The following is a 26,084-nucleotide window of genomic DNA, read 5'->3' on the forward strand; positions in this document are numbered from 1 at the left end:
ACAGATTGTCTCTAAATCGATGCCAACCTTAATCTAAATTAATGCCAACCTTACAGAAGCTCCAAGAAATTCTTGTTGTCACTTTACCAAGCTGCTCCTCAGCACCAATGCATAAGGAAGATTAAAAGCAGAGACAAATGCTTTCATTGCAGCCACGGTGAGAGGAACCTGCATTTAATCCCAATTTAAAGCTCTGATTCAGCTGGCTAGGTGCACATTTATAAATAAAAAGTTTCCATTCCACCTAAACACCATGAAGTGTTTATTTGACACTTAATTCTTGTTAAAAACATTTTGAAGACGGACAAATGCAGATTTGATTCTGGAAACAAATATTTAGGGAGAAATAAGGAATTTTTTGTCCTTCCTGGCCCCATTCTGGAGAGTGACTTTTCCATCCATTCCTGCCTTTGTGTCTGTGAAAAACCAACCCAGGGCAGCAAGGGAAGGGTTTATCTGTAAAAAATCCGCGCTCACTCCTTTTTCCTGCGCCCGTGGAAGAAGCTGGCCCACTCAAAGCAGGTTTTCTTGCTTCCAACCCAGAACACCGAGGGGATCCCAACCACCAAGGCCATCAGGTACTTCATGAGGAACAGAATCAGGTCTGGACGGCTCATCTGAGTGACCTGGAGAGAGAAAAAGAGAGAAAAGGAAGGTTCTACACCCATCCTGGCTCGCCATGGGTATGGACACTGAAATCATCCCTCCCTGCCCTGAGCCAAAGCAAACACGGTCAGGGCTCCTTTGTTCCCTGGCTCCACGGAGCATGACCAGAGCTCTGCAGGGCCCAGAGCTGCCTCACACAAAAGCCTCAGCTGCCGGGAGGTCCTGGCCTTTATTTTGTATCTGTGCTCTTTTGTCCGTGCCCTGAATAATCCTGAAATATTTTCTAGTCTGCAAATCAGAGAGAGTCGTTCCTTTGATGGGATTAACCTACATAGGACCAGGTGCTGGGGCTGCTCTTGGGAAAAATGCCAGGGGAAGCTTCATGGATGGTCAACCCTGATCCTTTGTTCCTTGGAGGTTTCCTGACTCCTTCCCTCGGGAATTCAAGGCTCTGGCCAAGTTCTTATCAATCCGTGTCCGGTTCTTATCAACCCAGCCAAACTTTCTCTCTTCAGGGAGATCAGCTGAGCCTGAGAACCCTCACAAGATCAATTTTTCCAGATATTTTCATGCCCAAAGGGTTTGTTTGGAGAAGAAGACAAAGATTTTCCTTCCAGGAAGGTCTGTAGGGTATCTGCAGAACAAACGCCCAGGGGCAGATTTCTGGATTGATAACCTGGCTCAAAACCTGAACCTTCAGGGAGAGAGAACTTCCAGAGCAAGCCTGGAAGGAGCCACCAAGGTGTGGAGGGAAGGAACAAACTCGTGGTGGGGAGAAGTCCTCTGTGGGCATCTGTGTGGTGACCATGGAATTCCAACAGTTCCAGCAACTGGGAGAACTGGGATAAAGGCTGGGAGAGCTGGGGGTGCTCACCTGGAGAGGAGAAGGCTCCAGGGAGAGCTCAGAGCCCCTGCCAGGGCCTAAAGGGGCTGCAGGAGAGCTGGAGAGGGACTGGGGACAAGGGATGGAGGCACAGGACACAGGGAATGGCTTCCCACTGCCAGAGGGCAGGGATGGATGGGATATTGGGAAGGAATTGTTCCCTGTGAGGGTGGTGAGGGGCTGGAATGGATTTCCCAGAGAAGCTGTGGCTGCCCCTGGGAGTGTCCAAGGCCAGGCTGGATGGGGCTTGGAGCAACCTGGGATTCTGGAAGGTGTTCCTGCCCATGTCAGGGAGTGGAACTGGACAAGCTCTAAGGTCCCTCCAACCCAAACCAGTCTGTATGGTTCTATTCATCTCGTGAAACCTGGGTTTTCCTCCCAGTCCTCCCTGGCTTGCTTTGGTCTTTACTACAAAAACTATTTTTGATTTGTGCAATCCTTCACAGCTACCATCACTTTTGTCTCTTTCCTTCACCCTCATACTCTTCACCTGAATTTTCCAATCACTCTCATACTGTCCAAACCCTTTAAAATATCAACTCCTCCCCTTGGTTCTGCCTCTGCTTCAAGGAACAACAAGGAAGGAAATGCTGGAGAAGCTGGAAGGAGGTGAGAGCACTGAGGATGGCAGGATGATACAGACTGAAGCCAAACAGTTCCTGTGAGGGCTGGAATGGATTTCCCAGAGAAGCTGCGGCTGCCCCTGGATCCCTGGAAGTGCCCAAGGCCAGGCTGGATGGGGCTTGGGGCAGCCTGGGATGGTGGAAGGTGTTGGGGTTGGATCTGGATGAGTTTTGGTCCCTTCCCAAACCAATCTATGATTCCATGATCCCAAACAGCCCTGGCCCCTACATAACCTAACCAGAGGTTCCCTGCTTTTTGTCACAGCTGAGGGAGATTTCCAAACCCCTTGAATTTTCCTACCACCTTGAGAATTTTTACTTTCTCAGGAGATGAGGGCAAGAGAGAACACAGAGGACAAACGGCAGAATTATCCCGATCCCAACAGGAATAAACTCAGTGCGCAGTGGGATAAGAAAGACCCAAGGGTTGGTGTGGCAGGAAAGTTTAAATGCCCAAGAGATCTTCCCCATTGTCACAGATAGTGGCAATGCTGGAAAAGCCACCAGACCTCAGGAAGTGACTGAGCAGCCCAAGGAAAATCCCAGGAGCTGTTTGAGAGGGGGATTGGTGCTCTGTGAGGGGAGGGCGAGGCTGGAAAACTCTGGGAATTCACAGGGAACAACCAACCCCCCCTTGCAGGAAACTGCTCTGGCCTAGAAAAACTCAAAGGTGGGAGAAAAAGAACGGCTGAGCACTGGAATGTGGGGAAAAACACATTTAAAATGTTGAATCCAAGTAACAGGAAAGAAATGCTGCAGCAGCCATGAGAGAATTCCATCCTCAGGAGAGCAGGATTTTGGGATGGAACAGAGGAATTGAGGGGTCAGGAATGGCTGAGTGTCACCAGTCTGGGACAGAGATTGAAAATCAGAGCTCCCCACTGATCCCACAGGCTTGTATTGATAATAATAATTATTAATAAGTATTAATAATAATAATAGTAATAATATTCCAATTAATGCTGAGGGGCAGCACAGGTGTAACCCAGCACATCCAGGTTTAATATTTTGTATTCTTGAACATTTTTAGTCCTGTCACCACTGGAGATGGAAAACAGGGGTGCAGAAATGTCCTGAGCATAATTAGAAATGTCACGAGCATAATTAATTAGAAATGTCACGAGCACGTGTCCAGTCTGTGACAAAGATTGAAAATCAGAGCTCCCCTCTGATCCCACAGCCTTGTATTGATGTGAAACACAGGTACAGCCTCCCAGAACAACACCCTGGGCCAGTTTTCCCCCCAAAATTATAAATTCAAAGCATTTTCCCCCCCAAAAAATATAAATTCAAAGTCAAATCATGCCCTGTGCCAAGGGGACTTGGCAGAAATAGGCTCCCACCCCGTGATATTCCAATAAACAAACAAATAAATAAAATAAAAATAAAATAAAATAAAATAAAATAAAATAAAATAAAATAAAATAAAATAAAATAAAATAATATTAATAATAATAATAATAATAATAATAATAATAATAATAATAATAATAATAATAATAATAATAATAATAATAATAATAATAATATTCCCATTAATGCTGAGGGGCAGCACAGCTTCCACTGGTTTAACCCAGCACATCCAGGTTTAATAATTTGTGTTATTGCACATTTTTAGTCCTGTCACCACTGGAGATGGAAAACAGGGGTGCAGAAATGTCCTGAGCATAATTAGAAATGTCCTGAGCATAATTAGGAGATGATCCTGGATTTTTCCATCCACCTCTGCCCCAGGGATGCTGAATTTCACAGAATTTTGTAGCCAAATTGTGAAATTGCACCCAGAATTCAACAATATTAACCAGCACCCAATAAAAAATTACCCAACAAAACACAGCTCTCAAAACTGCATGTATTATATTATATTATATTATATTATATTATATTATATTATATTATATTATATTTTGTATATGGTATATTATATATTATATAGTATAGATTATATATTGTAGATTATATATAATATATAATATATATTATATATAACATATAACATATAACATATAACATATTATATATTATATATTATATATTATATATTATATATTATATATTATATATTATATATTATATATTATATATTATATATTATATATTATATATTATATATTATTATCATTATTATTACTTCATCACGAGCTCCTCTGGGCCTGAGTGGAATAAGTGGGGGAATCCATCATTTCTTAATGAAGGCGCCCTTCATTCATTTTTCTGTTTAATTATTTATATTTCTATTTAATGTCCATGGGGCGAGGTCTCCCCAGGCAAAACTCCTGGCCTGAGGGGAATTGAATTTTGAATTTTTGATCGAGAGCAAACCCCCAGCTCTGCTCACTGCAGGAATTCCACCAAGACATTACAAGAAATCACTCGGCAGCAAAAAAGCTCCCGGCTCCACGGGCTCGTGCTGAGTGCTGCAAATAATTCCAAGGGAAAAAAATCAAAATAAACACATGCAAGAAATCTTGGGCAACGCGAGTTATTAAACATCATTCCACACTCTTCTCCAAATTAAGCCTCAAAACAACAAATTCAGGGAGTAACACCCATTAAATTCACATTAATGCTGAGGGACTGCACCTGTTGGAAAGAAAATCCATCTGCAGACATCAGGTATTTATAATAATTAACAACATTTATAGTAATTAGCAGCAGGAAAATGAAACTTGGAATGATTCTTTAAGGTTTATTGGGTTAAAAATCAGATGTGTGAGCCCAAAGGCACTGGGACAGAGACCAGTTTTAAAAGAGCAAAACTGGTCAAAAACTCACTCATGTTCATCACCAAAATTTAGAATTTTTTACTGCCCAGCTATTTAGGAAGAGTCAAAAATACAAATTAATTCACCACACGTGAAATTATGAATTCACCTGGAATATTCAAACTCCACAAGCCACCTCTGCCAAACTGCAAAATATTTAAATATTTTCCAAAAGTATCTCTGATCATCATCTGCTCTGGTATAATTATATATTATATATAAATAATATTTTTTATATATATATATATACATATACATATATAAAAATATTATATATAATTATTATATATATATTATTATATATTATATAAAAATAATATTATATATAATATATTTTTATATAATATAATATATAGTATTATATGTAAATTTTTATATATATATATATATATATATATATATATATATATATATATATATATATATATATATATATAAATAAATAAATTTCCTTATAAATTATAAGGAAATATCTTTGGGTTTAAAAGCAATTTTTTTTGAGCATTACCTGACTCTATTTCTATTTATACCTGAATAAATTTGGTTTATTTTTATTTATTAAATATTTTATTTATTATTATAGATATAATTATTATTATATAATAATTTTATTTATTAAATATTTAAGAAACCTCCCTGAAAGCTGAACTAATGCAAGGAGGAAAAGGAATGGGAAGGAATTTCAGGAGAATTTAAAACTTATTTTCACCTAAAGCTGTAGAAAAGGCTTCCAAAATTGAATAATAAAACTAAAATTATGAGTTTAATTGAAATAAAAGTGTAAATATCACATAGCAGAAAACTTAAAGTTTTAAAATATAGTAAAATATATTAAACAAAAGCTTTAAAACAAAAGCTTGTCCTTCTTCACCTTCTTCTTCATAAGTTTAAATAATATTTTGTAATTAAATAAAAGTCTGCATTGTGAGCCACAAATAGTTATTAAATTAAAAATAATTTAAGTATCATTTCTTAAATAAGCAATTTATCCTTAAAAACCTTATAAAGAGAGAAATACAACTCCATTTTTAATTTATTGAAATAAAATACTATAAAACTCACAGTTTGTGAGACTATGATATAAATAAAAACTATTATACATCTAAGGGCAAAGAAAAAATTCTCTCACACATTTAATCCCAACCCTAACAACCAAAAAAACCCCAAAACTGCACAATATTGAATTAAATAAAGATAAAAAGATAAAAAAAAGATAAAAAAAATAAAAACAAATAAACCACAAATAAAAATACATTTCTGAATTCAGATCCTAAGCAATTTCCTTGAATTCATTAAAAGAAAAAGACAAATCCCTTTGGGGTTTTAGACACTCTGCACCAACAAAATTTAAATTCCCTCTTCTCTCTAAAACCAGAGCTTGAGCAGCTGTGAAATCAAAATTATCACTTTTTTATTTTGGTCAGAAATGGGATTTTAGATACTCTGCACCAAGAAAATTCCCTATTCTGTCCAAAACCAGAGCCTGAGCAGCTGTGAAATCAAAATTATCACATTTTATTTTATTTTATTTTATTTCATTTTATTTTATTTTATTTTATTTTATTTTATTTTATTTCATTTCATTTCATTTCATTTCATTTTATCAGAGATGGGGATGTGGCAATGCCATCAAACCTCTCAGTACCAGAGAGTGAATTCCACTGCTGATGGAAAAAAACCAAAAAACCCTTTTAAACCAAATTTTAGCCTCTCCATTCCTGTTACCAGCTGAAACAATAAGTGGGAACATCTTTTAATAAATTCAATTTGTCATTTATTTAATTTGTCATTTCCTGTTTCCCACTTGGCCAGGCCCATCCCGGTATCTCTGGAGCTCAATAATCCTGTACCAAAATTCACTTTTCACACTGGAAAAGCTCAAATCCAGACTGAGATCTCCCCTGGGCATTAAAAAATGGGATAATTTCTTATTTTTTTAGATAAAATCCTGTTTGTTCTGAACGCCAGGAGCTGCCGTTCGGTGTCAGGGAGCGCAAGGCCCCGGGGCCGTGTCCTCAGAAATGAGAATTTTCCCAGAAAAAAGAGAATTCTGGCGGTGGTTTTGTGTTTCCCTCCGGACCCGATGGCATTCCTGGGAATGTAAAAGGTGCTTGTGCACTCCGGGAGCAAGAGAATTTGGAAATTTCATGGATTTTCAGAATTTTTGGGTTGAAAAAGAGCTGAAAGCTCTTCCAGTTCCAACCATGACACCCCCCACCATCCCAGACTGCTCCAAGACAACCTTGGACATTGCCAGGGATGGAGCAGCCAGGAATTCTCTGGGAACTCCATTCTCTGGGAATTCCATCCTTTGGGAACTCCATTCTTTCTTTGGGAATTCCATCCTTTGGGAATTCCATTCTTCCTTTGGGAATTCCGTTCTTTGGGAATTCCGTCCTTTGGGAATTCCATCCTTTGGGAATTCCATTCTTTAGAAATTCCTTCCTTTGGGAATTCCATTCTTTGGTAATTCCATTCTTTAGGAATTCCATCCTTTCTTTGGGAATTCCATTCTTTGGGAATTCCATTCTTTAGAAATTCCTTCCTTTGGGAATTCCATTCTTTGGGAATTCCATTCTTCCTTTGGGAATTCCATTCTTCCTTTGGGAACTCCATTCTTTGGGAATTCCATTTTTCCTTTGGGAATTCCATTCTTTGGCAATTCCAGTCTTTCTTTGGCAATTCCATTCTTCCTTTGGGAATTCCATTCTTCCTTTGGGAACTCCATTCTTTGGGAATTCCATTTTTCCTTTGGAAATTCCATTCTTTGGCAATTCCAGTCTTTCTTTGGCAATTCCATTCTTACTTTGGGAATTCCATTCTTTGGGAATTCCATTCTTTCTTTGGGACTTTCTTCCTTTGGGAACTCCATTCTTTGGGAATTCCATTTTTCCTTTGGGAATTCCATTCCTTGGCAATTCCAGTCTTTCTTTGGGAACTCCATTCTTTGGGAACTCCATTCTTTGGGAATTCCATTCTTACTTTGGGAACTCCATTCTTTAGGAATTCCATTTTTCCTTTGGGAATTCCATTCTTTAGGAATTCCTTCCTTTGGGAACTCCATTCTTTGGCAATTCCAGTCTTTCTTTGGGAACTCCATTCTTTCTTTGGGAATTCCATTCTTCCTTTGGGAATTTCTTTCTTTCTCTGGGAACTCCATTCTTTGGGAATTCCATTCTTCCTTTGGGAATTTCTTTCTTTCTCTGGGAACTCCATGCCAGGGAAGGATTTCCCTGCGGATCCGGGCTCCCAGAGCCATCAGCTCTGAGGAAAAGGAGGAAATGCAGAATTTGGGATGTGGGCGCGGCGCTCGGAGCCGCTCAGACACATCCCAGGAGTTCTGTCAGACTCAAGGATCCCAGATTGAATAAAGACATTTCTGCAGCCCCTTCCTTCCCTCCCTCCCTCCCTCCTGCGGGGCTGCTGCACAGACGCCTTTCCCGCAGCGAGGCCAAGAATCCCCAGCAAATGTGGAATTCGCTGGGTCCCAAGGAGGAAATTGTGAATCTGACTCCACGTTCTTAAAGGGCTAATTTATTATTTTATGGTATTATATTATAATTATATATTATAATACCATAAAATAATATTATATTATATGTAATTATATTATATTATATCATAATACATTACATTATATATATTATATATTATATTATTTATATTATATTATATTATATTATATTATATTATATTATATTATATTATACTATACTATATTACATTATATTACATTATATTATATTATATATTATTATATAATATATATGTATTATATTTATTATATAATATATTTTATTATATTTTATTATATTATAGTATATTATAGTACATTATAGGATATTATAGGATATTATATTATAGTATATCATACATTTTATTATATTGCATTATATTATATTACATCACATTATATATATTATATATTATGTTAATTATATTATAGTATAGTATAGTATATTACATTATAGTGTATATATATTATATATTGTATTATTTCCATTATTTCTATATATTATATTATATTATATTATATTATATTATATTATATTATATTATGTTATGTTATATTATATTATATTATATTATATTATATTATATTATATTATATTATATTATATTACATTATATTACATTATATTACATTATATTACATTATGCTATACTAAAAACAGAGGGAGGACACAGACAGAAAGCTACAAATGATGACAATTAAAACCCCTGACTCCTTGACACAGCCTGCCTGTGATTGCTCATTAAATAAAACCAATTCACCTGCTGGATAAACAATCTGCAAACCACATTCCAAAGCAGCAAAACACAGGAGAAACAGATGAGATAATCTCGTTTTCCTTTTTCTCGGAGGCTTCCCAGGAGGAGAATCCCGGGCAAAGAGGATTTTTCAGGAAATGTGACAGCGGCAAGGGAACGCGCGGTGGGCAGGTGCTCAAAGAAAAGGTTAAAAACACCAATTTCCACCCTTCTCCAGGGAAAAACAAGGCTGCTCTGCGGGCACGCGGCTCATTTCCACGCTTATCGAATAATTCCTGAGTATTTTCCCCTCCTGCCCCCAAAATGATCAATCACAGCTGCTTTTTCCCCGACTCTTCCCACGTGTGAAAGCACAAATTAATGAGCACGGGGTGTGTGTGGGGGGGGAAAAACCCAAGCAAAGCACCTGTGCTCCTCCTCTGGGGAAACGACAGCGATTATTTGATATTTCCCTCAGGATAAAAAGCAATGAAATTCAAATTAACCGATGCTCTTGTTGAAAACGGGCAAGATTTCAGAATCCTTTCCATCACTGTCGTTGCTCTGAGATCCAGGGTTACACTCCCAATTTGTTTTCCAGTTAGCACGGTAGGATTTGTCACTGTAAATTATCATTATTAAAATCCTGCTTGTTTCGCTTAAAAAGCAATGAAATTCAAATTTTAACCCGTGCTTTTGTTGAAAATGGGAAGAGCAGAGGGAATCTGATGGGGCACCCTCGATCTCAGAAGTGTTTCCATCACTGTCGTTGCTCTGAGATTCAGGGTTACACTCACAGTTTGGTCTGCAGTTAACATGGGGGAAAAATGGAATTTTTGTCCACAAAAACGGAGAAATTCCACCCTGAAATTCCAGTTCATTCATGCCCTTCCACCCTGCCATGGGCAGGGATGCCGCAGCTAAAAGGATCTTGAAAATGTACAGTAAAATAAAAAAATTAACCATTTTCAGCTCAAAAAGTACATTTGGGAAAATAGGAGATGAGCAAACTGCTGAATTCTTGAATTAAAATTACCAGCAGGTGAAAGGATTTTAATCCTATTAGGATTTCAATCTTAATATTAAAACCCATTGGTCCAATGTTGTCTGATAATGCATTAAAATTTGTGTTAAAAAATCAGTATTAACAGGAATAAATTTTATTTTTAAACAAAATTAAATTAAATAAACAATAAAAACCATAATTCAATTAAAATTAAACAAACACCAGCCAGGGATGGGAGTGAGTGGGTGGAAAAAAAAAAATCTAATTTAAATTTATCCCACAGCAATGGAATGAAACAGAGTGGAGAGGGGAAAAAAATGGGGGAAAATGGGATTGTCTATTTTTGTTGCAGATAAAAACGATATTTGCAATTACATCATCTTCCAGCTCAGAATAATTAAGTTCTTCCAAACACCAAGGCAGTTTTAATTTTTTTAAAGAGGAGATCAGAAGGAAAATAGAGAAGATTTCGAGATAAGCACAGGAACTGCTTCAAAGAACTCAGTGAAAATTGCTTTTAAAGTTAAAATTACTTTTAAATTACTTTTTCACTCCGTGAAATTTATTTTTAAAAGAGTTTTGCTCATTATTCCTGCAGAAAAAAATTCCTCTCTATCAGCAGCAAAGTGAAATAATCTCCCCATGGAACTCCCAAATTCCAGGAATTTCCTTCTTAGGTGGTTATTTACAATCAATCCTCAAAAAATGGGCAAAAAAAGAAATTTCTTCTTTTATTTTCTTTCTGGGATGATTACGGCGATCCAAGCAAGGCTGGTAAAAATCTAAAAAGTGAATTTAAATGAGTTTATTCTGATTTTTCAAGGGGACTGACCCAAATTTCTGATTTCAGGCACCAAACCAGGCAGTTTCTGCTTCTTATCCGACCAATCTCTCCACTTTGGAATATTTCAGATTTTGGGAATATTTCGAATTTTGGGAATATTTCGAATTTTGGGAATATTTCTGATTTCAAGCAGCCAAATCAACCGAGTTGCTGGCTTTTTATCTGACCCAACTCTCCACCTGGGAATATTTCTAATTTGGGGAATATTTCTGATTTCAGGCACTCAAATGAACGCAGTTTCTGGTTCTGATCTGACCAAACTCCCCCTTTGGGAATATTTCTCATTTTGGGAATATTTCTCATTTTGGGAATATTTCTCATTTCGGGAACATTTCTGATTCCAAGCAGCCAAATAAACACAGTTTCTGACCAAAATCTCCACTTGGGAATATTTCTACTTTTGGGAATATTTCTGATTTTGGGAATATTTCTAATTTCAGAAATATTTCTAATTTCAGAAATATTTCTGATTTCAGGCACTCAAATAAACAGTTTCTGGTTTTTATCTGACCAAACCCTCTGCTTGGGAATATTTCTAATTTTGAGAATATTTCTGATTTTGGGAATGCTTCTAATTTGGGAATATTTCTAATTTCAGAAATATTTCTGATTTCAGGCACTCAAATAAACAGTTTCTGCTTTTTATCTGACCAAACTCTTTGCTTGAAAATATTTCCGATTTTGGGAATATTTCTGATTACAGGCAGCCAAATAAACACAGTTTCTGGTCTTTATCTGACCAAAATCTCTGCTTGGGAATATTTCTAATTTTGGGAATATTTCTATTTTGGGAATATTTCTAACTTTGGGAATATTCCTGATTTGGGAATATTTCCAATTCCAGGCACCCAAACAAACAGAGTTTCTGGTTTTTATCTGACCCTGCAGGAGCAGCTGCCATTCCCACCCCCCTCGCTGGGAATGTTCCAGAAGGAATTCCTGTGCCACCATCTCCCACACCCCAGTGGAATTTTAACCTCAGATTTGCTGGTGTTGGGAAAAATAAAAATTCCCAGACCATAAAACCTTTCTATCCACTGTGGGATCGACTCCACTCTCCATTTAGGATGCTCTGCTCTCAGAAATATTAGAAATTAATTAAATAACATCAAAACTTTATAAAAATATGCTCTCATTTCACCACTATTCCCCACAAAACTCCCAATTTCCCCCTGATCAAAGGATAAATTTCACCACCAGGAGCTGAGGATAAAATCATTTCCCCCCCAGCTTTGGGAATCTGGTTCAGTTGTAAATCTGGATTGTTTCATAGGGGAAGAGTGGAAAAAAATATAAATGGAGGGGTTAAAAGGAAAAGAAAAAAAACAAACCGTTTTTGAGGGGAAAAAATATAAATGGAGGGGTTAAAAGGAAAAGAAAAAAACCAAATCTTTTTTGAGGGGAAAAATACAAATGGAGGGGTTAAAAGGAAAAGAAAAAAAAAAACTTTTTTGAGGGGAAAAAATGCAAATGGAGGGGTTAAAAGGAAAAAAAAGGCAACTTTTTTGAGGGGAAAAAATATAAATGGAGGGGTTAAAAGGAAAAGAAAAAAAAACCTTTTTTGAGGGGAAAAAATACAAATGGAGGGGTTAAAAAAAACCAACTTTTTGAGGGGAAAAAATACAAATGGAGGGGTTAAAAGGGAAAAAAAGGCAACTTTTTTGAGGGGAAAAAAATATAAATGGAGGGGTTAAAAGGGAAAAAAAAGCCCTTTAATACTCCCTGGGGTCTGCAGGTCCTTCAACCCAATTTGCTGTGAATGAAACCATTATTGTTCTTTTGACTCCTGCTGGGCCATTACCGCAACGGCTTGCAGGGATTTCAGCAGCTTTTTCCTACATCGTTTTTATTATTCCAGCCCTCGAGTTTCAAGTTTTCGCTGAGAATTTTGCCTCCTCAAAACCCCGATGGTTTTATAGATGCTTACATCTCAATTGTTTCAATATTTAAATTTAAATTTCCATCGGCACGCGGTGGCTGGTGGAAATTAATCAAGAGAAAGCCACGTGTCCCCCTTTTTTATTTCTTTTTTTTTTTTTCTCTCTGTTTTTAAGCATCAGATTAAAACCACAGCAGTGAAGACTCAATCAAACCAATGAAATTGCAAACACCCACAGATTTCCTGCCGTAAAAATGATCCCACGTCGGATGGAAGAGTCCCATCTTAATAAAACCTAACCGAGAAAAAAAAAACAAAACCCCAAACCAGAAAGGGTTAAAAGGTAATAAAAGGATTATTCTCAAGCCTAAGCCAAACCTTTAAGTGATATTTTATTGCATTAAAACGTGAGCTGTGATGACTCAGCTGGTGTTTTAACTGCTTCAGAGCCAAAATGGTAATTTTTAAATATCCCTCTGCGCGCAGCCGTAAAATAGAAATTTGCTGTAAAACCCTCTGGAAAAAAAAAAAAAAGTTCCTTTAAAATAATTTGCAGAAAATATCTAAGGAATGTCGTTCCAAAACCAATCTGCCACTTTGGCCCAAAAGCAGGCAATTAATCCATAAAATGCTTTATTTTCAACTGCATCTGAATAAAGCAGTGGAGAATTCGATCTCAGGGCTCTCAGAGGCTTCTGTTCCTGTGGTAACTCAATTAAACCCAGCAGATAAATCTCAGTTTCTTGAAAAAGAGCCCCGAAGCTGATGAGCTGCAAGCTCTGGTTTTCTTCAGAAGATGCTTTAAATCAGATTTTATACAGATGGAGGAGATGGAAAACCCACAGGCCACCAAAAGCCCCCAGAATTGCTACAGATGAACAAGAACTACAAAAATCAGTTCAAACTCCACAATTCATCACCAGCAAAACTTCCAACGACCAAAAATAAACTCATCAAGCTCTGGTCTTGATGTTGGTTTAAAAAAAACCATCTTTACATCTTCTGCAGGTGCCACAGAGCCCAGAAACACCAGGAAAATCACCAAGGGTTGATGGAAATTCTGATTTCCCAGCAACATCCAAGCTAAGGAATTATCCCAGTAATTTGAATACGGCAACAACTTTTTAAATTTTTTAATAGGAACAGCAGAGCTTTGAGTGAGGAGCTCAAGGAGGAACTCTCCACTTCCACCTGGCACAGCTTCCACACCTCCTGCAGGAATTTCTTCCCACTCTGAGGAAGCTTTTCCCAGCCCATAAATCCTCTCTGAGACCCCCCCAAGCTGCTCAGGACCAAAGGGCGGCCACAGCCCCTCCTGCCTGGGGCTTCTCAATAATTCAGCATCTTCTGGTTTGTCAGCCAAGGTCTGCTCCCTCCAGAGCTCAGCTGCTTCAGCAGGAGACGTGGATGGTTGGGATGGGGCTCGCAGGGCCCTTCCTGAGGCTCTGGGGCCTGCTGGGGGAGGTTCCCAAAGGGAAGGGGACACAGCACCTTTGTACGGCCAGAACTTGTAGCTGGGACAAACCCCAGGCAAAGGAGGGAAAACTCCACTCTCAACATCTCCTTTGAGTGGAAACTGCCCCAAAAGGTCTCTGGAATCAACCCATGGCTCACATTCCAAGTGACTCCACTGCTCCAGATCCACCATCAGCATGGACACCACCATCAGCATGGACCCCACCACCACCATCATCGTGCCCAGCACCTCCATCCCTTCCAGACGGGGAGCGCACAAAGATTCCATTTTCCCCCAGGCAAACCCAACTCTGGTACATTCTCTTTGTTCTCAGGATACCTTTGCGGGTCTCACAGCGTCTGCTTTGAGTGCAAAGAGACCCAAAAGCTCTGTGGAGTCAGCCCATGGCTCACATTCCAAGTGATCCCAGTGCTCCAAATCCACCATCAGCATGGACCCCACCACCATCATCATCGTGCCCAGCACCTCCATCCCTTCCAGACGGGGAGCGCACCAAGATTCCATTTTCCCCCAGGCAAACCCAACTCTGGTACATTCTCTTTGTTCTCAGGATACCTTTGCAGGTCTCACAGCGTCTGCTTTGAGTGCAAAGAGACCCAAAGGGTCTTTGGAATCAGCCCATGGCTCACATTCCACTGCTCCAAATCCACCATCATTGTGCCCACCACCTTCATATCCCTTCCAGAGGGGGAGCACACCAAGAATCCATTTTCCCCCAGGCAAACCCAACTCTTGTACATTCTCTTTGTTCTCAGGACACATTTCAGGTGTGAAAATGCAAAAAAGGAGGATGGAAAACCAAAAAAGGATGACGGAAAACCAAAAAAGGACGATGGAAAACCAAAAAAGGACGGCGGAAAGCCAAAAAAGGATGACAGAAAGCCAAAAAAGGATGAGAGAAGGGAAGGGTGGTGTTGAGTGGGGCGGTGCTGCTCACCTGGAAGGGACAGGGGATGTGGTACTCCCGGCAGCGCTCCTGGATCCACGTGGTCTCCCACACGCCCCGGTAGGCCTGCTCGTAGAAGTAGCAGCCGATGACCACCAGCAGGGGCACGAGGTAGAGCACGCTGAAGACGCCGATGCGGATCATGAACTTCACCAGCTTGTCCTGGTTCTCCTTCTCCAGCGGGATCTCGATGCGGACGCGGTTGAGGGAGATGATTCCGGCCAGCAGCAGGGACACCCCCACCACCACGTAGAGGCAGAGGGGCGCCAGCACGAAGTAGCGCAGCGCGTCCACGTCGTAGAGGCCCACGAAGCACACGCCGCTGATGTTGTCGCCCTCGATCTTGTTCATGGCCAGCAGGATGATGGTGAGGGTGCCCGGGATGCCCCAGGCGCTGGCGTGGAAGAGCAGGGCCTTCTTCTCGATGGCCTCGCTGCCCCACTTGGGCACGGCGGCCAGGAACCAGGTGATGGTGAGGATGACCCACCAGACGCTGCCGGCCATGGTGAAGAAGTAGAGCACCATGAAGAGCATGGTGCAGGCCTTGTTGTGGGAGCCCTGGGTCACCGTGGAGGCCTTGTACTGGGAGGGGCTGGAGGCGTTGCAGGCCACCCGGTCCTCCAGCAGGAAGCCGATGAAGAAGATGAGGGACACCATCATGTAGCAGACGGCGTAGAAGATGATGGGCCTCTCCGGGTAGCGGAAGCGCGTGACGTCGATGAGGAAGGTGAGGAAGGTGAACAAGGTGGCCGAGAGGCAGACGATGGAGATGACGCCGATGAAGTAGCGGGCGAAGGAGAGCTCCTCCCGGCGGAAGTACATGTTGGGGCAGGGAGGGGAGCAGTCCCGGACCCTGAGGAAGGAGTAGCCCAGCTCCGGGTCGATTTTCAGCTCCCGGGGACACCAAAAGCCGTAATCCCTCTGGACGGCCATCGGCGCCTCCTCCGTGGGCTCGCCGGCCAAGTTGAGGTCAACCAGGCGAGGGTAGGGCTCGTCGCAGTCTGGGAACCTAAAAAGAGGAGTTTACAAGGAATCTGCTCACAATTTATAAGGACTGGGAGCCTCACTGCACACAGAACTCACAGAATCACAGGTTGGAAGAGACCTTGAAGATCACTGAGTCCAACCCATGTCCTAACAGCTCAACCAAACCATGGCAGTCAGTGCCATATCCAGGCTTTGTTAAACACACCCAGGGATGGGGACTCCACCACCTCCCCGGGCAGAACATTCCAGAACTTTATCACTGCTTCAGTAAAAAACTTTTTCCCAATATCCAGCCTATATTTCCCTTGGCACAGCTTGAGGCTGTGTGCTCTGGGTGTGTCAGTGCTGCTGGAGAAAGAGCCCAGCCCCAGCTGAGCACAGGCACCTTTCAGGAGCTGTGGAGGGTGATGAGGGCAGCCCTGAGTCTCCTTTTCTCCAGGCTGAGCACCCCCAGCTCCCTCAGTGCTTCCTCACAGGCTTTGTGTTCCAAGCCCCTCGTTGTCCCCTCTGGACACTCCCCAGGTCCTCAGTGTCCTTCCCAAACTGAAGAGCCAGAACTGGACACAGCACTCCAGGTGTGGCCGCAGCAGTGCCAGGTACAGGGGAGGGATGGTCTCCCTGCTCCTGCTGGCCACACCATTCCTGATACAAGAATCAGGATTTCTAGGTGTGACTTCAGGCAAACCAACTGGAGCGAAACCAGACCTAATCCAAAAAATGGGGAATCCGTCAAATTCTGCACTATTTAGTCACAAACGCATCCCACAGAGCAACGTTGTAACTATAAAATACATTTAAAAATAAAACAGGTGAGGAGCCAATTTGAGCTTTAAGAATGAAGGCAACGATGCAAAATCCATCCCAGGAAATCTGTGAATTCAAGTCCACGGCAGCAGGATTTAAAAAACATTTTAAAGTCTTTCCTGAGCAACTGCACACGCTGCCATCAGACAGGGCAGTGAGGTGGTGACACCAAAATTCCAACCAGCACTGCCAGCAGTTTTCATAAATGGAATTATGATGAAGATACTTGTGTAGTTCATACCAGCATTAATAAATGGAATTATGATGAATATATTTGTGCAGTTGACACCAGCATTAATAAATAGAATTAGGATGAAGATATTTGTGTAAATAAAGTTCTGACTGGAGGTTCAGGACTGTTGGAGTTTCGAAGGAACTCTCATGAGATTGGAGCAATCCCAGTAACTCAAAAACATCCTCTGACTTATTTAACTAAAATAATTTTAATTGTTTTTCATTCTCTCCAATCCAACTGGAAACTATTTCTTCCTGTTACTTCTCCTCAGTTTCATTAACTGTTGGAATCACAAAAAACAATAAAGCACGAAGATCCTGTTTTTAATTTCATGCATGTTCTGTCTCAAACAGCTTGGAACACTATTGGATCATTTTTCCATAAATTTATTTGTGCAATGTAAAGCTGAACACAGCTGTTTGCAGCTCAGCAAGGGGTACATGCTCTGCCAACAGCTTTGAGATTTCCCCCTCATCAAACCCAGCCAATTTTCAGCTGATCTCTTGGGCAGAAATAGGAACTCACTCCCCACCTCAGGAAAGGCTGCTGGCAAATGGGAAGGAAAACATCGCCGCATGTGACGGAAAACGTTTTAAACACCTGTTTTTTATGGGCCATAAAACATCCGGGATGGGAGTAATTTTATCCTGAAATTAACAAAAAAAAGGCTTTTTCTCACCTGGTGCACTCCATATCCTCAGGCCAGGAGACCCCAAACATCTCCATGAGCTTGGAGCACTCGCTGTGGGCGCGCTGGCAGAGGCGGCGGCAGGGCAGCGTCACCCGCCCGTACTCCATGCACACCGGGGCGTACAGGGCGCACAGGAAGGGCCGGAAATCCCGGGAGCATTCCAGGTTCACCATGGGGTGGAAGGGCTGGCAAGAAAAAGAAGAAAAAAGGAGAGAATTCAGTAGCTGCAAGCAGCACTTTGGTGGAATATTTTGGTTTTGTCTCATCGCAACCGTAACCGTGACCTTCTGGCTGGATGGAACTCGGGGGTTTTAGGGAGACAGGGGACCATGGGGACAATGAAAATATTCCCAAGGGATATTTATGTCCTCCATCTGAGGGGCTGGCATGGAAAAGAAGAAAAAAAAGGAGAATTCAGTAGCTGCAAGCAGCACTTTGGTGGAATATTTCGGTTTTGTCTCATCGCGACCGTAACCGCGACCTTCTGGCCGTTGGGAGAAATGATCACCAGGATGGAACTCGGGGGTTTTAGGAAGACAGAGGACAATGAAAATATTCCCAAGGGGTATTTATGTCCTCCATCTGAAGGGCTGGCAAGAAAAAAATTTAAAAAAGGAAAATTAAGTAGCTGCAAGCAGCACTTTGGTGGAATATTTTGGTTTTGTTTCATCATGACCGTAATCACGACCTTCTGGCCATTGGGAGAAATGATCATAAGGATGGAACTCGGGGGGTTTTAGGAAGACAGGGAACCATGGGGACAATGAAAATATTCCCAAGGGATATTTATATCCTCCATCTGCATTAAAATCAGTGGGAATTCGATGGATAAATCCCCCTGGGGGTGGATTTCCATTCTCTCATGAAGGTGGATTTGTCTCTCATTCCCAGCCTGCCCAGTTATTTAAATTCCCACACAGCCATGGAGCTTCCAGGGCTGTAATCACAGTGAAGGCACAACCAAGATGTCATTTCTTGCCTAAGCATCAGAAAGCACCCTGAAATCAAAACCTGAAAAAATAAAAATATCAAAATAAATAACCGGTGTCCCGTGCTCCTGTGGTGCTTTATAACAGGTTTGGTGTCAATGAGAGCGACACTCCTGGGAAGCTCTGAGAGAAAATCTGTCACGAGTCAGATTTTTGCTCCAGCTGGTCTGGAGCATTCCTGGAGGATAAAGAAGGAACAATAAAGAGGGAAGGGATTTATGGCTGGTGCGTGGTGATAATCCACGTCATTGTCCAGTGTGGGTTCATTCTGCTCTCGGGCTCTGTGGTTCGACCTTAAAACTCTCCAAGAATTAATCAATGTTTTACTCCAAAACTCTGCGGCACCCACCACCATCCAAAGCCTTGCCATCTCTTTGGGTATCAATGTAAGATCAATGATATTCCCGTGAGAGTGGAATTAGGACTTCCCATTCTGGAATAAAACAAACCCCAGACTGGAAAAACTTCTCCTGGTTTATATTTCAAATCACAGCTCAAAGGGAAGAAGTGGCTGCATCAACAGCTTTGTTCTACACAGAATTTTTAGAAAAAGAGCTCATTATTTGGAAAGCAGGGTTTTCTCCACAGCCCAGCAGGATTAAGGAACAGGAATTGTAATCCTTGGAATTTGCAGTGTGAAAGCTGAAGCACAAATGAACCCGCTAGATATAAATACATATAAATCCTAAATCTTGTTACAAGCGCAGCTGAAGAGGAGCTGCAGAAAGATTAAATCCTCAAGCAGCAATTTCCTGAGAAGTGTTTTAAACCAATTCAGCATTTTCTTTTGCCTAACTATAGAGCAGAACTGATCTAACAGGAAAAAGCAGGTCAATGACCAGAAAATACTGAGAATTATAAGGAAAAGTTTCACTTCTCCCTTACCACCTCTCAATCCTTCCCAGACACCTCCTTCCCTCTGCAAAAGGTTAATTTTGAGAATACAAGACACAACCATGCTATGGTTTTAATGTATGTATTTAAAAAAAAACCCACATAATTATTATTTACCAAATTGATTAAATTCCCTTAATTTCTCAAACTGAAATTCAGCGATAACTTGCAGGAAGAGCAGGATGGGCCTCCAGAGTTACCAACCAGGGAAAAGGCAGCAGCAGTTGGGAAATATTTACATTTACAGGCTCAGGTTACTCAAGGAACTCCTTCTGTTTGCTGTACTAAAGTACATGTACTTCAGGTTTATTTTTATTTATATATTTATTTGTGAGTATTTATTGTCTACTGCAGAGTTAAATCCATTGTTTGCCCGCATGGATTCAAGAAATTGATTCCAGGGATTTGCAACACCTGCCTGGAAAAGCTGCAGGTAAAAGACTTTTCCTGATGGAAAGGGAGAATAAAACAAGGACTCCACTTTTATTCTGGTAAGAGTTTAACTTCCCTTCTTGTCAAAAAGCCTTGAAAATGAGAAGATTAAGTTACAACTTTATGAAAAAGGAGTTCCTGTTTTCAAGCCTGCCCCAATCCCAAGGTTTTGCAGAGTTATCAACCAGGAAAAAAGGCAGCAGCAGTTGGGAAATATTTACATTTACAGGCTCAGGTTACTCAAGGAACTCCTTCTGTTTGGCTGGACATGTACTTCAGGTTTATTTTTAGTCATATATTTATTTGTGAGTATTTATTGTCTACATTGTTTGACCACATGGATCTGAGGAACTGATTCCAGGGAGTTACAGCACCTGCCTGGAAAAGCTGCAGGTAAAAGTCCTTACTTGATGGAAAGGGAAAATAAAACAAGAACTCCACTTTTATTCTGGCAAGAGCTTAATTTCCCTTCTTAACAAAAAGCCTTGAGAATGAGAAGATTAAGTTACAACTTTATGAAAAAGAGTTCCTGTTTTCATGCCTGCCCCAATCCCAAGGTTTTGCCTCCTGCCACTGCGAGTTTTCAAAAACCTATTCCTAAATTTCAAATTCTCCTGACAATTCCTCCCCTCCTTTCCTCTGATACACCTCCCACTCTGAAAATACGTTCCCAAAGTTCCTTTTTTTCCGGCTATTTTGCCTTTCTTAAAAGATCTGTTTGGTTTTGGTGGAGTTGCAGAGCCTGAACCATTCAGGAAAAGACCTCAGAGCAGCTCAAGTTGCAAACACAGCTCCAGTGAAGGGCAAGACAGGAGGAAACTGCCCCAAGCTGTGCCAGGGAAGCTTCAGGATGGAATTCAGAGGGAATTTCCTGATGGAAAAGCTGTAGAACATCAGAGTGGGCTGCCCAGGGAGCTGCTTTGGAGCCCCCATCCCTGGAGGTGTCCAAGGAAGAACACTCAGAGTTCCGGGCTGGGGACAAGGTGAGGATCCCAAAGATCTTTTCCAGCCTAAATAATTCTGAAATCCTGTGAACTTTAAAATCATGAAGAGGCTGAGCTGGAGAACAGGTTGGAATTCCGAGGGAATTTCCTGATGGAAAAGCTGTAAAACATCAGGATGGGCTGCCCAGGGAGCTCCTTTGGAGCCCCCATCTCTGGAGGTGTCCAAGGAACAACACTCACAGCTCTGGGCTGGGACCAAGGTGAGGATCCACCACAGGCTGGACTCAATGATCCCAAAAATCTCTTCCAGCCTAAATAATCCTGGGCTCCTTCAAAACTTGGGAAGTTTTGAAGTGAACTTCAGACTCACGAAGAGGCTGAGCTGGAGAACAGGAATAAAATCCCTCCAACAACTCCTGATAAACAGAGAAAAAGATTCACTCTCCCTGAGGCAGCATTTGTGCCTGGGGGCAGCTCCATTTGCAGGCACCCCAAAAATGATCCTGTGAACTTTAAAATCATGAAGAGGCTGAGCTGGAGAACAGGTTGGAATTCAGAGGGAATTTCCTGATGGAAAAGCTGTTAAAACTTTGCTGTTAAACTCAGAATGGGCTGCCCAGGGCAGCTCCCTCAGCAAGCACCCCAAAAATGATCTCCAAATTTTCTCCCCCCTTTCCCCCTTGCAGCTCCTGAGATGAAAGGTCACCTCCACCTACTGATGATGTTGTTCCCTATTAAAAATAAACACAGGGAGATGAAAAGATTCTTTTCATGCTCTTGCCCAAGGACGCAGTGCAAGTCATGACATCGACAGGAACAAAAGGCTCTCTGTTCATGGGATGTGCTTCACAAAAAAACAACTCCAGGAGCAAAGAGGAAAAGGGCAAGAGGAGGCCTGGCAGCCAAATTGATTTCAGTGATTCAGCCCTGGGAAATCCAAGAGAAGGAAGAGGTAAATGCTTATTTAGGAAGAGATCAACTCTTCTTGGCCTTGGTTTTGCCACTCAGGTGTTGTGGGAAGGGACTTTAAAGATAATGTTCATCCTCCAAGGGATGAAAGCCAAAGGAGAGAAGGAATGTGGAGATTTTCCCCCTCTCCAAATCATTTTCTTAGCAAATCCTCACTTTTGCTAATAAAGCAATAGCAGTAACTCAGATCATAAATACACCACAGAACAGAGCTCCAATTTCAGCCCTCACAGCACTGAGAGATAATAAACCCCAAAATTCTTTTGTTTTACACAGACATTCGGCTGTTGTTTGGGAAACGGCTTTGCAAGATTTAAACCGAATCACTTGGGTGATCTTTCCCCATTCTGTTTATTTATACATTCTATTCTTTGATCAGAGAACCAAACAGGAAACATCCTCATCATCTCAGAGAGGGAAGGAGGGAACTTTTCCCCCCTCAGGCTCCAGGGAAGGGAGCGATGCTATGACTCTCGATCGCTGCCGCAATTCCCGGGTGGAAGCAGCTGCCTCGGGGCACAGCCGCATGAGCTGCTCTTTGTCCTCAATCTCCCGGCCTTTGATGGAGCTCGCTGTTCATCAGGGGGGAAAAAAATCGGGAATTGTGTCTCAAAGGGCAAAACCTTCCAGGCTGCCTGCCCTGGGGAATGGGATCTGCTTTGGGTTTATTCTGCAGACAGCTCCTGCTTCCACTGAGCATCTCCTGCTTGTACAAGCAGAATCGGTTTCCTTGGGACTCTAAAAATTTATTTTCATCACCCCAGACCCCTGTGAACCTCTCTGGATTCCCCGGATCGTGCAGCCCCAGGCTCCTGGTGCTCACGCTCCACCTGGAAAGGTTTGTTCCAAATTCACACCTGAGCTCAAGAAGAGCTGCTGGAATAAACCGATAAAATCCTGCCTCGACCCAAACCCAGCTGCTGCTTCCTAAAGAAAATCAGGGAACGTTCACACAGGCACCACAGCAGAGCAAGGAGCAAGGATCTGGGGCACAGCCTTGGCAGAAAATCGGGGCCATTTCTACTTTTCCCCACCCACTTTGGCTGGATCACGCCACGAAATCAAAGGTGGCAGAAAGGCCCACGAACGCAGCCAGGTGTGCAGGAGTGAGTTTGTTTCTCCTGGAACTGACCCAGTTCACCCAATTTCACGTGGCTCTGGCACTGCAGAGCCTTTATTCTGTTTTCTGAAGGCAAAAAAGGTGACTTTGCCCAAGCCTGCTCCCAGTGCTGGGTGCCAAGACACGTTCAGTGGGAATTCCTGGCACAGAGCACATCCCAGCTTACCTCACCACCCACTTCCCTGGTGAGAAACTGAGGTGTACTTTTATTTTTGGAATGATTTCTGCTTTCTCTCAGCGCTACAAAGCCAAATGGGGCACAGCTCTGGCTGCCTGTTGAGCTTTTTCCCCTTCAGCATGGAATAAAGCTATTCCCAATTATCTGTGTGAAGCCTTTCAATATCCCACATCTCATCACTTGAAAAAAATCCTGATGGCAATGAGGATTAGACTGACACTGCACTGCTTTAGGGGCTGGGAAGGGAAAAGAAAATCAGATTTTTTTACCTTAGCACTAAAAATAAATGTCTGCATTTAAATTTAATTAAATTACTTAACAAACTCCAACAATAAAACAAAAGACAAGTAATTACTGTGGGTTTAAATGATGTTTTTTCCATGCTATAGGTTGAACCAGGCACTCACCCTGTTATTCACTTTATGGCCAATTATTTTACCTGCCTTGCTCTGAGAGGGCAGCAATCATAAAAAACCATCCCAAGCTTTCTGTCTGCAGACAGACAGACAGACAGCCAAGGTTAATTTCTGCAGGAAAAAAAAAACAGGATAAAGATGGAGGTGGTTAAAAGGCAGCAAATGTCATTAATCTCTGCCTGTAGGTCCAAACAGCAAAGCCATCTGCTCCTGTTCTTTAAAGATGTCTCCTGCTGCATTTCAAATTCCAAAGTTCCTCTGGAAGACGGTGTCCATCTGTCAGTCTGCACTTCTCCTGGATGTGGGATTTGTGTTTTGGGAATGGGGGATGCAGATGGGCGCTCCTGGGAACCATTTCCATTTGCAGCCTTGGTGGCAGCTGAGAGGGTTTGGGCTTCCTCCTTCCCCTCCATGTGCCTGCTGTGATGGGCTTGGGAGGATTCCAGAGGGAGATTATCAGGGAAATAAATCCACAAAGAAATCCACAAATAAATCCACAAATAAATCCAGCACCTTCTGGATGGATTTTGGATACAGTCAAATAAAGACATTTTGCCTGGGAGAGGAAGAGATGTGGGGCAGGAGGTGTAAATGTTGTCAGAATGCTGTTTGTCACAGAAATGACCCATCCCCATCTCCTGCTGCAAGGATGACATTCCCAGTGTGATCCCAGCACTGACCCATCCCCATCTCCTGCAAGGATGGCATTCCCAGTGTGATCCCAGCACTGACCCATCCCCATCTCCTCCTCCTAGGATGACATTCCCAGTGTGATCCCAGCACTGACCCATCCCCATCTCCTCCTCCTAGGATGGCATTCCCAGTGTGATCCCAGCACTGACCCATCCCCATCTCCTGCTGCAAGGATGACATTCCCAGTGTGATCCCAGCACTGACCCATCCCCATCTCCTCCTCCTAGGATGACATTCCCAGTGTGATCCCAGCACTGACCCATCCCCATCTCCTGCTGCAAGGATGACATTCCCAGTATGATCCCAGCACTGACCCATCCCCATCTCCTCCTCCTAGGATGACATTCCCAGTGTGATCACAGCTTCCAGGCCTGCTGGGAAAAGCTCCAGTGCTGCTGGCACCATGGGGAGGGGAAGGAGACCCACAGTGAGAAGTGGAGCAGCAGCAACAACAACAACAACAACAACAGCAACAACAACAACAGCAACAACAACAACAGCAACAACAACAACAGCAACAACAAAAACAACAACAACCTTCTCCTTTTCCTTCTCCTTCTCCCTCTCATTCTCCTCCTCCTTTTCTTTCTTCTGCTCTCTCTCCTTCGTCTCCTCCTCCTCCTCCCTCTTCTTTTCCTTCTCCTTCTTCCTCTCGTTCTCCTTCCTCCTCCCTCTCCTTCTCTATCTCCTTCTCCCTTTCCTCCTCCTCCATCTCCTTCTCCACCTCGTCCATCTCCTTCTCCCTCTCCTCCCTTTCTCCTTCTTCTCCTCCTCTTCTTCCTCCTTCTCCCTCTCCTTCCTTCTCCCCTCTCATTCTCCCCTTCCTCCCTCTCTTTCTCCTTCTCCTCCTCCCTCTCCTTCCTCCTTCTCCCCCTTCTACTTTTCCTCCTTCTCCTTCCTCCTCCTGCCTCTCCTTCTCCTCCTCTTCTTCCATCTCCTCCTTCTCTTTCTCCCTCTCCTTCCTTTCCTCCTCCCTTTCTCCTTCTTCTCCTCCCCCTCCTCCTTCTCTTTCTCCCTCTCCTTCCTTCTCCTTCTCTTTCTCCCTCTCCTTCCTTCTCCTTCTCTTTCTCCCTCTCCTTCCTTCTCCTTCTCTTTCTCCCTCTCCTTCCTTCTCCTTCTCTTTCTCCCTCTCCTTCCTTCTCCTTCTCTTTCTCCCTCTCCTTCCTTCTCCTTCTCTTTCTCCCTCTCCTCCTCCTCCCCTCCCTGACCCCCATGGCAGGGTCACACAATTCCTCCCAGTCCCAGCGTGGTTTCCTTGGAAAACAACAGGAGAGAGGAGCCTGGCACCTCCCTGCTCCAACACTTCCCTTGCTGAGCAAAGGAGGAAAAGAGTTTGCTGGGATTTGTTTGGGGATTTGACCCTGACTGGATGGAATTCACAGCCAAATCAGGTTCTTCAGAGCTCAAAAACAAAAAAAAAAAAAGGACTTTCTATACACCACAAATGGGATG

The 26,084-nt window shown here is 42.3% G+C and overlaps 1 protein-coding gene across 2 annotated transcripts in view; it reads right to left on the reverse strand.

The window, feature by feature from the left end:
- Positions 1-26,084, reverse strand: part of FZD3 (frizzled class receptor 3) — a 73,803-nt gene that overhangs the window by 12,676 nt on the left and 35,043 nt on the right. For both annotated transcript variants that reach the window (XM_036379854.2, XM_036379853.2), the window contains exons 3-5: positions 17,986-18,182; positions 15,272-16,289; positions 478-626 (exon numbers count right to left, since the gene is read on the reverse strand). In XM_036379854.2, coding sequence (XP_036235747.1) covers positions 478-626; positions 15,272-16,289; positions 17,986-18,182 — 1,364 coding nt within the window. The remainder of the gene's footprint in view (positions 1-477; positions 627-15,271; positions 16,290-17,985; positions 18,183-26,084) is intronic.

The sequence above is a fragment of the Molothrus ater genome, chromosome 3, assembly GCF_012460135.2.
Source record: "Molothrus ater isolate BHLD 08-10-18 breed brown headed cowbird chromosome 3, BPBGC_Mater_1.1, whole genome shotgun sequence".
Classification (NCBI taxonomy): Eukaryota; Metazoa; Chordata; class Aves; order Passeriformes; family Icteridae; genus Molothrus; species Molothrus ater.